The sequence below is a fragment of the Balaenoptera physalus genome, assembly GCF_965194825.1.
Source record: "Balaenoptera physalus genome assembly, chromosome: 4".
Classification (NCBI taxonomy): Eukaryota; Metazoa; Chordata; class Mammalia; order Artiodactyla; family Balaenopteridae; genus Balaenoptera; species Balaenoptera physalus.
The window spans coordinates 48,108,012-48,121,367 of NC_138891.1; the positions used below are offsets into that span (position 1 = coordinate 48,108,012).

A 13,356-nucleotide genomic window follows, 5' to 3' on the forward strand; every position below is an offset into this window, starting at 1 on the left:
GTCTTTTTGAATTATGGTTTTCTCTGGGTATATGCCCAGTAGTGGGATTGCTGGGTCATATGGTAATTCTATTTTTAGTTTTTTAAGGAACCTCCGTACTGTTCTCCGTAGTGGCTGTATCAATTTACATTCCCACCAACAGTGCAAGAGGGTTCCCTTTTCTCCACACCCTCTCCAGCATTTGTTGTTTGTGGATTTTCTGCTGATGCCCGTTTACCTGTTGTTTTAATGATGGTTTTTTTTTTTTTTTAAAGATCAAGAACAAGGAAGCTACTTAACTGTTTGAATTGGCAGTTTACCTTTCAGATGCCTAGAGTGACAAAGTGTGAGAATACGAGGAAAGAGGGAATCCTGTCCCCAGTGTGTGCCAGTCAGACTGTTTGTGGGGAGACAGAGCGTGTGGAATGCTGGTGTGCCAAAAGGCAGGAATATTATTCTGAGATATCTGGGCACTAACACTGCTTTCTCTTCCCAAGAGAAAACAGTTCAAGTACCAGATGAGCTTGATATTTAGAAACAGTCATTTAAATAAAATCACTCTAGTATTGGTGTAAGCTGAAATGGTCACATAAGTCTAAGAATGAAAGGACATTGTTGTAAGAGGGAGGCGTCTCCCTGCGCAGAGATGGTCACTGAGGGCAGCAGCCTGCTAGGGAACAAATAAATAAGGAAAACCACACAAGGATGTGCCGAATCTGCTTTTTCTCTGGGTTACCACTTCCTGTGGGTTCTACAGCCCGGGCTGAATAAACTGGGGCTCCTGGCAGGTGTGTGTCTGACCTCTCCCCACTAGTTGGTAACCCAGTTGCATGGTACATTAATTTCATAAATTGTAGTAAATGGGTAAAGGGGCATTTTCAAATGCCTAACTTCACTAATTCTTCTTAAACCCTGTGAATACCTTTTGGTTTTCATTTTAATTGTCCTGTACCTGTGTAGTTTAGTGTATGCTAGAGTGAATTGTTTCAAAGTCATGACTGAAATATGCATGATGAGGCTATGAAAATTGATAAATTAGCCTCACCAAACATTGTTGAATATATATCTATATATACTCAGCCCCATGAAGGTGAGATCAGGGCTATCTTGTTCTTGGGAGTATCCTCAGGACTTAGCAGTGTTATTCGCTCATTTGACTATTAATTGACTTAATAGGATCTTCCAACAAATCCTTTAATGGGCTTTTTGTTATAGAGACACTAACACTGCATATGTTTAAAAACTTTTGGTTTACTTACAACTTTGCCATGAAATTATTATTTTTTTTACCTTTCACTCCATTTCTCTGAGGTAATTAATAATTAATATGTAAAATATTGTTCTCCAGGCTTGAAACTATTCCAACATGGCTTTCCTTGGACTCTTCTCTTTGCTGGTTCTGCAAAGTTTGGCATTAGGGACCACTTTCACTGACGAAACCATTGCTGAGTTGTCAGTGAATATGTATAACCATCTTCGAGCCACTGGAGAAGATGAAAATATTCTCTTCTCTCCACTGAGTGTCACCCTTGCAATGGGAATGATGGAACTTGGGGCCCAAGGGTCTACCCTGAAAGAAATCCGTCATTCAATGGGATATGATAGCCTGAAAAATGGTAAGTGTGCTTAGATTTAATTTCTCAAGATGGTTTGACATTAACATTCAACTCAGTTATGTTGCCTTATGCCTGAGGCAGCAGTATTTACAAAGAGTAAGAAAGAGGTCTCACTGAGGTGATATGGGTAAGAGAACCATTAGGAAACCCAAGAAAGTTCTTAGTTCCTAGCTGTATCCCTGGCTGAGTTAATGTAAGGAAATTGTTATCTTTTATTATCATTGTTTAAATAAACCTCACTGTGATAAACAAAAGCAAACATGGTTCTTGCTCTGTTGGAGTTTCCAGTTTAGAGGGAGAGGCATATATTAATCAATTATCACATAAATAAGTGAGAAATAATAACTGTGATGAGTGCTATAAAAAAACCATTATTCTCTAAGAATATCAGAAATTTTTACTTAAAATCAACAGTACCTTCATTATTTAAATGGCATCCAAGAATTTTTTTTAATAAATTTATTTATTTTATTTATTTACTTTTGGCTGCGTTGGGTCTTTGTTGCTGCATTTAGGCTTTCTCTAGTTGCGGCGAGCGGGGGCTACTCTTCGTTGTGGTGCGCGGGCTTCTCATTGTGGTGGCTTCTCTCGTTGTGGAGCACGGGCTCTAGGCGTGCGGGCTTCAGTAGGTGTGGCATATGGGCTCAGTAGTTGTGGCTCGCGGGCTCTAGAGCACAGGCTCAGTAGTTGTGGCGCACGGGCTTAGTTGCTCTGCAGCATGTGGGATCTTCCTGGACCAGGGGTCAAATCTGTGTCCCCTGCATTGGCAGGCGGATTCTTAACCACTGCGCCACCAGGGAAGTCCCAAGAGTTTTTTTTTGAATGTTGTATATCATGAAAAATTTTTGTACTGGAGAAAATTTCTAGCCAAAATGTATTTTGTAATCACTTTTCAATGGTGTATAATTTCTATTTTAATGTTTCTAATATACATGTGAATTAACTCATTAAAAAGTTGAGAACTAAAACAATTTCAATTGGATTTTCCAGTTGTAAGGTTAAAGTAAAATTTAAAGCAATATTTTGATTTTTAAACTAGAAAATTGAACTTGATAACAGAAACAGATTATTTCTGATCATCATAAAATAAGACTCATTTAATTAAAGTAACCTAAGTACTTCGAAAGAAAACAATCCAAGTATCTCTACTTTATAGATTTTACCAAGAATGTCAATTAAAATGAAAGTAATATCAGTTGATAATACTAAACTGCAAAAAGTTAATTTGAACATCTAGAAACAACACAAATATTGGAACCTCCTTAGCATGTCAGTGTGGGGAATAAGCCAGTGCTTTTCCTTTGGGCCTCTGTTCTATTAATCCCCCTTGCTGTGTTTTCATGCTCCTCCACTCTCCAGGATCCTTCACTGTGTTTGTTCCACTAATAAACTTATCTTTTGTCATTTTGCAGGTGAAGAATTTTCTTTCTTGAAGCATCTTTCTCACATGGTGACTGCTGAAGAGAGTCAGTATGTGATGAAAATTGCCAATTCCCTCTTTGTGCAAAATGGATTTCATATCAATGATGAGTTTTTGCAAATGATAAAAAAGTACTTTAACGCAGAAGTCAATCATGTGGACTTCGGTCAAAATGTAGCTGTGGCCAACCATATCAATAAGTGGGTGGAGAATAATACAAATAGTAAGTCATTTGGTTCCTTTCTTTCTCTAATAGCTTAGTTTTAACTCTCTTTTACTTCTCAAGTTATTTGTCCCCTTGTTCCTTTTACATTTTGAATGTCACATTGCATTTCGTTGAGTATCTACTAATTATTTTGTATAGATTACAGCCTATTTTAGAAGCGTTGTTTATGAATAAACATTTGAGAAAGAAGTTAATTCTTTTGGCATGTATAGAATATTGGCACTGATAAATTAATATGAAATCTGTGCTCTACAGTTGGTGAGTTTCATCTGAATAGTAGTCTTAACTACTGTATGGAATTTTGCTTGAGCTGACCATTTAATAAGTTAGATACTAGTGAGAATCACAGTTGCAGGCTCTCTTAACAATATGATTAAAATAGAGTAAGAGAGTTTAAAGGTATTTGTTGGCTTTTAAACCACAGAACTTGATTGCTAATCAAAAAATTTGTACAGGATTCCTTTAAAAAAAAAGAGCAGCCCATTTTAAGCCCAAATAAATGGAGAGGAATTAGAAAAGGACGCATTTATTTCAAATCTTAATTCTAAATCATATTTTTAAAATGTATTTAAGCTCTCCAAATGTTTCATATTTTACCATTTTATTTTCCGATTTTACCAACAAAATAATTGAAATTAGAATAAAAAAATGAGACCAAATTGAAAGTAGATTACTATGGCTGCTCATTAAATTAATTAATTCATGTTGTCAAAACTCCCAAAATAATGTTAATCTAATACATTTTATGCTGGAACAACAACAACAAAAGACCCTCATCCCATACCCTTTGTCCTATATTCCCCAAAATGCTGAGGCACCTTCTTAAGTACCTAAAGAAGTGCTATGACTAATAAAATGAGAGAATACAGAGTGAATGTTGGTCCTATCTTTTCTAACTATGAGATTAAAATATAAGATAAAAGAAACATGGTTATTTTTTAACATTCAAAGAATAAATTAAGAATAATAATTCAGCTTCATTAGATTGGATTATTGAAAGCTGTTTATTTCCAAATTCTTCTTAAACAATTTCAGCCATTAATAAAGTCCCAATGTCTTTCAAAATGGATTTAGAAAGGAACATTGTAAGTGATAAAAAATAAGGTATCATTAGTTAAATTGGCTTTTACTCATCTGTTTTCACCTAATCAAAAGCAGTTCTTATATCTGATAGATATCCAATGTACATGGGGGAAAGGTTTGAACTGGATGACATTTTAATCATGTACATTGTTCAAGAATAAACTTAGAAATATTTGTTGAATGCTTACTCTGTGTTGAGTTTTACATGCATCATTGCAACCAGAAAGTAGTAAAGCCTGAGATTCTGTTGTCTGTGGTTCTATAGTTTGTGCAAATGTCAAGATGCTACTAGTTAGTGTTATTTAAGGTGGTGTATAAGGGTATTTTAGATGCCCTTAGTCTGTAAGTATATGTGTGTGTGTGTGTGTGTGTGTGTGTGTGTGTGTGTGTGTAACATTTTTTCCTTTGAAAGTTAGATACTTTTAATTTTTATTGTAAATTTTATAATGATATAAAGTTCATCTCAAGCACTCTATTGGATGGTAGTTTGATAATCTTTTGGTTTCCTTTCACCTTCAAATTTAATATGAATTTTCATCCATTCATTTTTTCCTGAATAGGTCTGTTGAAAGATTTGGTATCCCCAAGGGATTTTGATGCCGTCACTCATCTGGCCCTCATCAATGCTGTCTATTTCAAAGGGAATTGGAAGTCACAATTTAGACCTGAAAATACCAGAACTTTTTCCTTCACTAAAGATGATGAAAGTGAAGTCCAAATTCCAATGATGTATCAACAAGGAGAATTTTATTACGGTAAGACATTTTGGCTTTTATTTCTCTCTTCTCGCAGTATATCAACAAATTTCAAAGAAAAAACATGAAATATTCGTTACTCAGATTTCTCAACAGTCTGGTTTGGGCTACAATTCAATTTTCTTGGCCCCATTTTCAAAGGCCTCTAATTAGATCCTCAGTGAATGTTATATGTTTTGATAGTTTTCCAATATGTTTCTTAATTTATAAAGTTGATTACACTTACAGAGTGGCTTTATTCATGTGAAAATATCTGACCTTGTGTAAGGATGTTCTGAGTTACTCCAGAAAGTCATTCGCTTTGGGGTGGTTTTCAGGGAACCGTATGTCCCACCCAGCTCTTGATTTGAACACCTCATCACTTCTTGAATTATAAGCATTCCTTTAAAATTTTGCTTTCAGACTTGTTTACATATGGTCAGGCATAATTATTCATTCATAGTTTCACTTACTGAGAGTATATAATTTGTGATACAAGTCAGCATCCTTGGCATTATTTTCAGGGATATTTCATTGGCCTTTTCAGAAGTTTAGGGTGCTAATCCTTTCTCCATACCATACTGAACTGTAATTATTTATTGTCATAAGCAGAAATGTAATTGCAAGCTAAGTATATGTTAGAACTAATATTTTATTCTATTTAAAGGTACACAGTAAAATTAGAATATGATAATCACGGTTACTCAAATTAACAGTCAAAATAAGAAAGGGAAATACCTATTTATTTGAGAACCAAAATGTTTAATGTGACATCTAAAGGACCTAGATCAGTTAAATGAAAATATTCAGAACAAAAGCATTACATTTGTTTTGAAAATGGGGGAAATTTTAAAGTAGTGGCAGGACCATTTGTTTTAAAGACTTTTTTTTTTTTTTTTTTTTTAATGAAAGCCTGGTCAATTTAGCTAAGTTCATAGAACACAAAGCCAATTACCTAATTTACCTAATTATCTAACTTGGAGATTTTAATCACCACAAATGCTCTAGATAACTACTGCCGAATGAAGTAGATTTCACTTTGGCTGTGCTACCTTGGCCTCAAAACTTTTAGCTGTGGTAATAATAGAGTACCAGGTATGATGTGGTCAGTTTTTCCCTTCTTAGAAATCAGGTGGATATTGGTAAACGTGATTTACATCCGACTTGGATCCAGGGCTTTATTTTTCTAATCATGACTTTTCATTTTTTTAATGATATCCTTAAAATATATTCATTTGAGATATCTCATTTAAAAATAAAAAGTAAGTCTAGAGAACATGCTATGACAAATGTGAAACAATTCTGGGGATCCTAAAATAAAATAAATTCTGTAGGGCTGAGGATTCACTTGAATTTCAGGGCTTACTTTAAAATAAACCCTCTTCTTCTCAGATGCCTGAATTTTTTATATTCTATACACTATTTTGGAAGAAAGTTATAACAAATGTAAACATTTCATTATTTAAGCCTTGAAAGGGGCCTTTTATCACCTTTCTGTCCTTTTTCAGGGGAATTTAGTGATGGCTCCAATGAAGCTGGTGGTATCTACCAAGTCCTGGAAATACCCTATGAGGGGGATGAGATAAGTATGATGCTGGTCTTGTCCAGACAGGAAGTTCCACTGGCCACTCTGGAGCCATTGGTCAAAGCACAGCTGATTGAAGAATGGGCAAACTCTGTGAAAAAGCAAAAAGTGGAAGTGTACCTCCCCAGGTGAGAGGTTCCTGTGTGACTCCCTCTGATAGCATGGAGGGAGGGTATCAATGAAGGTTCTGACGCAGAGAAACTCTTGCCACTGCTTTTGAATTTTGTCTTGTGTTGCTGTCTTCTTCCTCCTCTTCTTTCTCCTCCTCCTCCTCCTCCATCTTTTAAAAAGTATTCTTTCATACTCATTCAGTCCTGCCCAGAGACACAGGCTGACTCATTGATCATTCTATACTACTTATCAAGACCTAGTTTCAGATATGAGTCAATATTCTTCGCTTCATTTTAGAAGATTTCTCAATAGATGGTCTCTGAATATCATTTGCATCTACAGTCTTCTGTATTTCATTAATATTTTAATGGATAATAGCTGGAGAAAAAATAATCTTCTACTTTGTTGGAAGAAGTGCAAGCAAGTCATGGGCTAGGTGCCAAGATGCAACCATAAATAAGCAGGAAGAAGCTTAAAATTCTCCCTGTGGCTGAAAGAATAAAATCCATGCAGGGCGTTGATGTTCTGACTACCATCCACTTCCTCGACCCTATCTCTGGACACTCACCACGTTCAATTTTTGTAGTAGGTACTATCCCTGCGCTTGTGGTTATGCCACAGACACCATATGCTCTTTTATGCCTCAGGGTCTTTATGTATGTTTTTGCATTGGCCTAAAATGCCCTCCTCACATACCTTTGCCAGATATTATTTACTTAGCCTTCAGGGTACAGGTCTGGCACCAGTTCTTCTAGGAAGCCTTCTACGAACCACGTGATGGAGCAGGTGACCCTCACTTTGCCTCACTTATGCACCTCCCTGTTATGACAGTACATTTACATTACCACCCCACAACAGAATTACCTTTTTTGTAGGTCTTGCTTTCCTTCTGTAAATTCTTCTAGGGTAAAGTCAGTTCTCTCTCCTATCCTAGCGATACAGTGTGTTTGCAAAATCAAACCCAACCGAAGATATTATTTCTGCCCTTGAATACCTTAAAACTTAATAGGGGAGCTAGACCAGCAAACCAAACAACAAATTTATAAACATAGTGTGTAAATTCTAGGCTAGAAAACAAAACACGCAAACAGCCAATAAACATGTGCGTGTGTGTGTATGTGGAAGTAGAGTTCCAATATTCATTCCATGTAAGAAAATTACACAAATATGATTAATTAGTATGAATATTGAAGGATGATAAATAAGATATTAGTATTAAAATTGAATTACTAAAACCTCATTGACTCATTTATATTTATTCTAATCTTAGGAAGTGTCATTTAAAATTACATCTTATATGAATGCTTATTTTTCCAAAAACTTAGCTGTTGTTTGCTATATTATGTTAATGAAGGAGAGCTATTTGGAACTGTAGACATTTTTGGCTAGAAATATGCATATATTGATGCATTATGTTAATGTTGTAGTTCATAATATATAGCCATATATAATATATAGCCATATACTTCTCAGTCTACATATAAAAATTAAGGTAATCATAATCCAAATGTTTTTTTCTTTTTAGCTAAGATATTTAGCTTGCATAACTTTCCATGACAATACATTTATGTAGAAAGATTTCACTGTAAGTCTATTCTCAGGGAGAGGTAGCCAATGAATATCTAACATACACAACCAGGGTTTTTTTTTTCATACATGATAATTGACATCTACATATTTAATATATGAACAATATATCTTAACTCTAAAAGAACAATTTACTTTTAAATATTAATAATTAAATGTAAATAACTAAATCAGATTTAAACCTTCATCTAGTGACCTTTTATCATTAATTTTGTATTTTTCCCTTGCATTTTTATATGCAATTCTTTTTGATAATATGAGAAATTCAGTAGAGAGTTAATGCTTCTCTTATTAAATTCTATGAATTGACTGCAGCATCTCCAAATGCCTTAATTCTGTAGGGATGCAAAGTTATTGAAGAGTATTTTAAAAGAATTCTAAAGGAATGTTTATTAAGTATCACATACTGTAATTCAACCACATTCACTAGAAAATGTGGCCTTCGGGTCCTGTCCACTGAGAAATTGAATGCGGCAGCAGAAGAAAATTAAATTTTCATTTTCTAAGAGATACTCTTCAATTATGAAAGAGTTTAGCTTGCTTGCTCATATTAATGCCTGTTACTAAACTAGGCATGGTTAATTACCATGTATCCATTTCTCCAGGAGTTCCATGAATTCTCCTTCTGCATGGCTAATGCATAGAGTGGGAGGCTAAGTAGCTAGATAAGATAAATTTGGTGTCCCTTTTTAAGAGGTTGACTGTTTCCAAATACCAATGTGTTGGTAATAATCAATGGGAACTATCCACCCCTCCGTTTTACAGCATTACGACCCACCAAATGTTCAGTGAAGGAAGTGATTTATGTGACTCAGTTTTAGCAAAGGTAAAAGTTTTCTAATAGTTGTACTCCAGCTTTACTCAAGTGTCTGTCTTAAAGGGTTTGTATAGTTTTTTCACATGGAGACATTACTCTAAAAATGCAACTTTGCATTTCTGAGTTTGACCACATTCTTGTCCTGCTTCACAGGTACTTTTACTTTCTATTATACCAGATTTTATACAAGTTGCTTTAAAATACTTTCCCTTAAGAGGCATAGGGTACTTGGGGGGGGGGGAGGGGGAGGGGGGAGAGGCAAAATTACTTTTGTATTAATATTTTTTCCCCTGAACAAGAGATCCTACAGGAATCAGATGCTGAATTGAAATTGTATTTTTATCCAAAATACAAGAATCTATTCAGAAGAGGGTAAGGTTGCTATCTCTATGTGATATCACCAAATCCAGTGAAATACCACAAGGTTTATGCACAGTCATACATCTCTAAGATTTAAATGAGATTGACAAATATTCTTCCAATTTATCCATGGTAGAAAAAATAGTTTGGCTAATATGTAAAAATATATATTATTTATATATATATATATATATATATAATATATGTAAAATATCTAAAAAGCACTTTAGAATGATGCCTGCCATAAAGTAAGCATCATATAATTATTATCTAATATTACTATTATTGTTTATTTTTAAGTCCTAGTATTTATCTTTTGTTAATCAATCTTTTTATATACTTTTCTCTAAGTAGGATTTTTTTGAACTTGGTTCTAATGAAATTACCCTCTTCACTGTATATTCTTACTTTTCAGTCTTACTGATACAGCTTAGGTATAAAAAGGTCTTTCTACTGATAAAATCAAAATGAAATCTCCAATACCTGGAATGCAGATGTACCTGGCTGTAGTATCTTTCCACTGTTACCTTTGTAGTCTCAGGTTTGTCATTTGTGATCAGAGTACTAGAAATCAAAGGATAAGTATTCTCTATTTTGTAACCAGAAACTATCCTGCTATTTTGAAGAGACTGTCTACTAATAAAGCACTTCAGTTTCATGTCTGTTAAAGAAAACCAGTGCATAAGCCATCTGATTTTATTTTTTATCATGAGTGCTTTTATTAGGTTTTTCTTCAAAGAATTTGATTAATTCTTACACATTTTCGTAAATCTCCTTATGTGTAATGTATATTTGTTCTTTTCTAACACTTGCTCCACACTGTCCCTGCTCAGTCTCCGATGCTTCTGCCCTCCGCATACCTCTTTAATTTATTGAGATAGAAAATTGCAAATACAAGATTACATCAAATGCCTTTACAAAAACAGCCATGCCTTTTGGTTTTAAAGAAATAGCATTGTGGCTTTTTATTTTTAAAATCAGTGGGTGAAATGTAAAATCTTCCTGTAGTTTGTTTGTTTTTAAATAAGCCATTGTTGGAATTATAGTGATTAAGGGTGGGAGGACTTCCCAGTCAGAAAGATCTCAGTTCATATCTTTATTCTGCCACCTACTAGCTGTGTGATTAGGGAAGTTGTTTAGCTTTACTGAACTTCAGTTTGTTCTTCTGTGGAATAGAGGTAACAATACCTGTTTCATAGGACTGTGTGAGATTATCACAGGGATGATTAAATGAGACACTAGACGTAAAAGGATTTGCATAGTGCCTGGGACATAGTAAACACTCAGTATATGGGAGATGATAATGATTATTTATATTAATATTAGTCTATATAAAGAGGAAAGAGAGAGTATATGGATAATAGCTATTTTTTAATAGTTTGATAAGGAACAAAGACAAGGAATGGATAAGTGGAAATTGTTTACATCTTGTCTTCAACTTTAAACAAACACTCTCGTGGACACGTAGATTTTATTTCACTTCACCCTACGTATTTGATCTTATGCCAGATACTACAAATATTAAAATGAAAAAAACACTAGATCTGACAAATTTACAGTTAAAGTAGCAGAGATTAGTATACCTATTTAATCAAATTACTCCACCACTATGAAAATGCAAATATTCAACACCTTAACATCGATAATAATGTGAATGTTACACATAACTGCAGTATGGTAAGTACTATTAACATATCTGCCCTTTACTGTATGCCTCCTACAAGCCAGCATCATCCTAAGATGTTTAGAAAACTTATTTAATCCCCTCAACAATACTGTGAAGTAGACATTATTATTGCCATTTTCCATATGCCAAAACCAAGGTTCAGAAATTAGGGAACTTGCCCAAATTCAATCTAGCTAAAATATCATCCTCACCAAAACAGCCTAAAAAGGGTGAAACAAACCAAGCTGCTTTTAAGAAGTAAAAAGAATCCCTACTCACATCTTCCTTCACTTTCCTATTTTAGGTGGGTCAGGATATATATAATACTACCTGGATCCAAATCCCAACTCCTCCACTTACTAGCTGTATGAACTTGGTCAAGTTATTCTGTCTCTCTGCCGCTCAGTTTCTTCAAATATTAACTGAAGATAATAATACCTACCTCAAACAGCTGTAGTGATATTTAAATTAATCTGTTTTTGTTAAATTAATCTGTTTCATAATGTTGGAACAGTTCCTATTATATAGTAACCTACATATGTGACCAATAAACAAACAAATAACAAAGCACACAGAGAAAACTAAGAATTCATTCAAGTCATTGAATATATTCTCCAATGTAGTTCCCTACTCATCCCCCTTTTCTACTTTCACAGTCAATATCTGCTTTTTGTGGGAAACAAAATAAACAATGTTAAGTGCAAGTTAAAGTGCAGGATATAGATAAAATCTAGTACTTAGTCTAATATGTTTGTTATACCTTTACTCATCTGTTGGTTTTCCCCTGGTTATTCCTCTTGGTGTCTGAGTCTTGTTTATAGCAATCATTCTCTTTTCATTCTTCTTAAAACCAGACATCAGAAATGATGCTAAAGTAATGTTTAGTGACTATTACAGACTTAGCTTTTTAAGGACACAGCCCATTGCCTAAAAACTTATATTTATGATCTGTATTGATTAGGAGGCAACATCTTTTAAAAAGGAAATATTTAGTTCTAACCAGTTGTTTTTCACTTTTAATAAAAGAGTAATAAAAGCCTTTGCTTTTAAAAACTGCACTTGTTAATACAGCCATACTCGGTCCATATCTTTCACTGGAAAGATGGGTGATACAATTCATTGGTTTGATACAATCTCACTGGGAGAGATTCCATATTAAGACCAATCTGGCTTCTGACTTAATAATTTAATACTATTCTGTTATGTTATTCTTTTCGATGCTCCCTTTTTTTACAATAACAATCAAATACTACTTATAGTCAAAATCCAGTTTTAGTATAATTTACCCTCTGTAAAACAGACTTTTAAAAATCAACATATCTAACATTTTATTCCTGTCCCAGGTAGCAGGATGCTGTAACTAAATACTTTTTAAAGGCTGTAACTAAATACTTTTAAAATGCTGTAACTAAATACTTTTTCCCCTCTGTGTTCTCCAGGTTCACAGTGGAACAGGAAATTGATTTAAAACATGTTTTGAAGGCTCTTGGAATAACTGAAGTTTTCATCAAAAATGCAAATTTGACAGCCTTGTCTGGTAGGAAATAAACACCAATTTTAAAAAAATGTTATTCCATAAAGTTTTCTTAAAATGATGGTGGTGAATCCTCTATTTATTAAGGAGTTCTGAGGTAAAATATAGTTATCAGTTGACAGATAAATATAAGAAATATATTTAACTTCTACAAGCAAAACTATAAATACAGTCACAACATTGTTTGTATTATTCTACTCCATGTCTGTCTTTGATAGCAGATTATATTCTCCAGAAGACCTGTCTTATGCATCTTTGAATTCCCCATCACATCTGACAGAATGCCTTGTAGAGCAGATAATCAATAAATGTGTTGATTGAATATCTCAATATGTCCGGTTATAATAAATCATATGGGAAAGAAAGAAGGGAGAGGATAAATGAGTGCCTGCTGTGAGAACTAGATGCTTTTAAAAAGAACACCTGTGAGATGATGTAAATATTATCTTAAGTCTTCAATAAAAAACAGTGGTTTTGAAGAAGTAGCTTCAAAATATACTTGACATATTGGGTGTTGAGTAATTTATTTAAAATATCCCAAGGGAAAACAACCAGTTAAATTATTTGATTCAGATGCCCTAATTTGGTCAGGATAAAAATCTTAACATATTAGTAACATTAAAGTACTTAGAAATGTA

The 13,356-nt window shown here is 34.0% G+C and overlaps 1 protein-coding gene across 1 annotated transcript in view; it reads left to right on the plus strand.

Moving 5' to 3' along the window:
- Positions 1 to 13,356, plus strand: part of SERPINI1 (serpin family I member 1) — a 68,748-nt gene that overhangs the window by 38,813 nt on the left and 16,579 nt on the right. The window contains exons 2-6 of the mRNA XM_082458420.1: positions 1,328 to 1,595; positions 3,008 to 3,238; positions 4,885 to 5,079; positions 6,567 to 6,771; positions 12,624 to 12,721. Coding sequence (XP_082314546.1) covers positions 1,346 to 1,595; positions 3,008 to 3,238; positions 4,885 to 5,079; positions 6,567 to 6,771; positions 12,624 to 12,721 — 979 coding nt within the window. The 5' untranslated portion in view covers positions 1,328 to 1,345. The remainder of the gene's footprint in view (positions 1 to 1,327; positions 1,596 to 3,007; positions 3,239 to 4,884; positions 5,080 to 6,566; positions 6,772 to 12,623; positions 12,722 to 13,356) is intronic.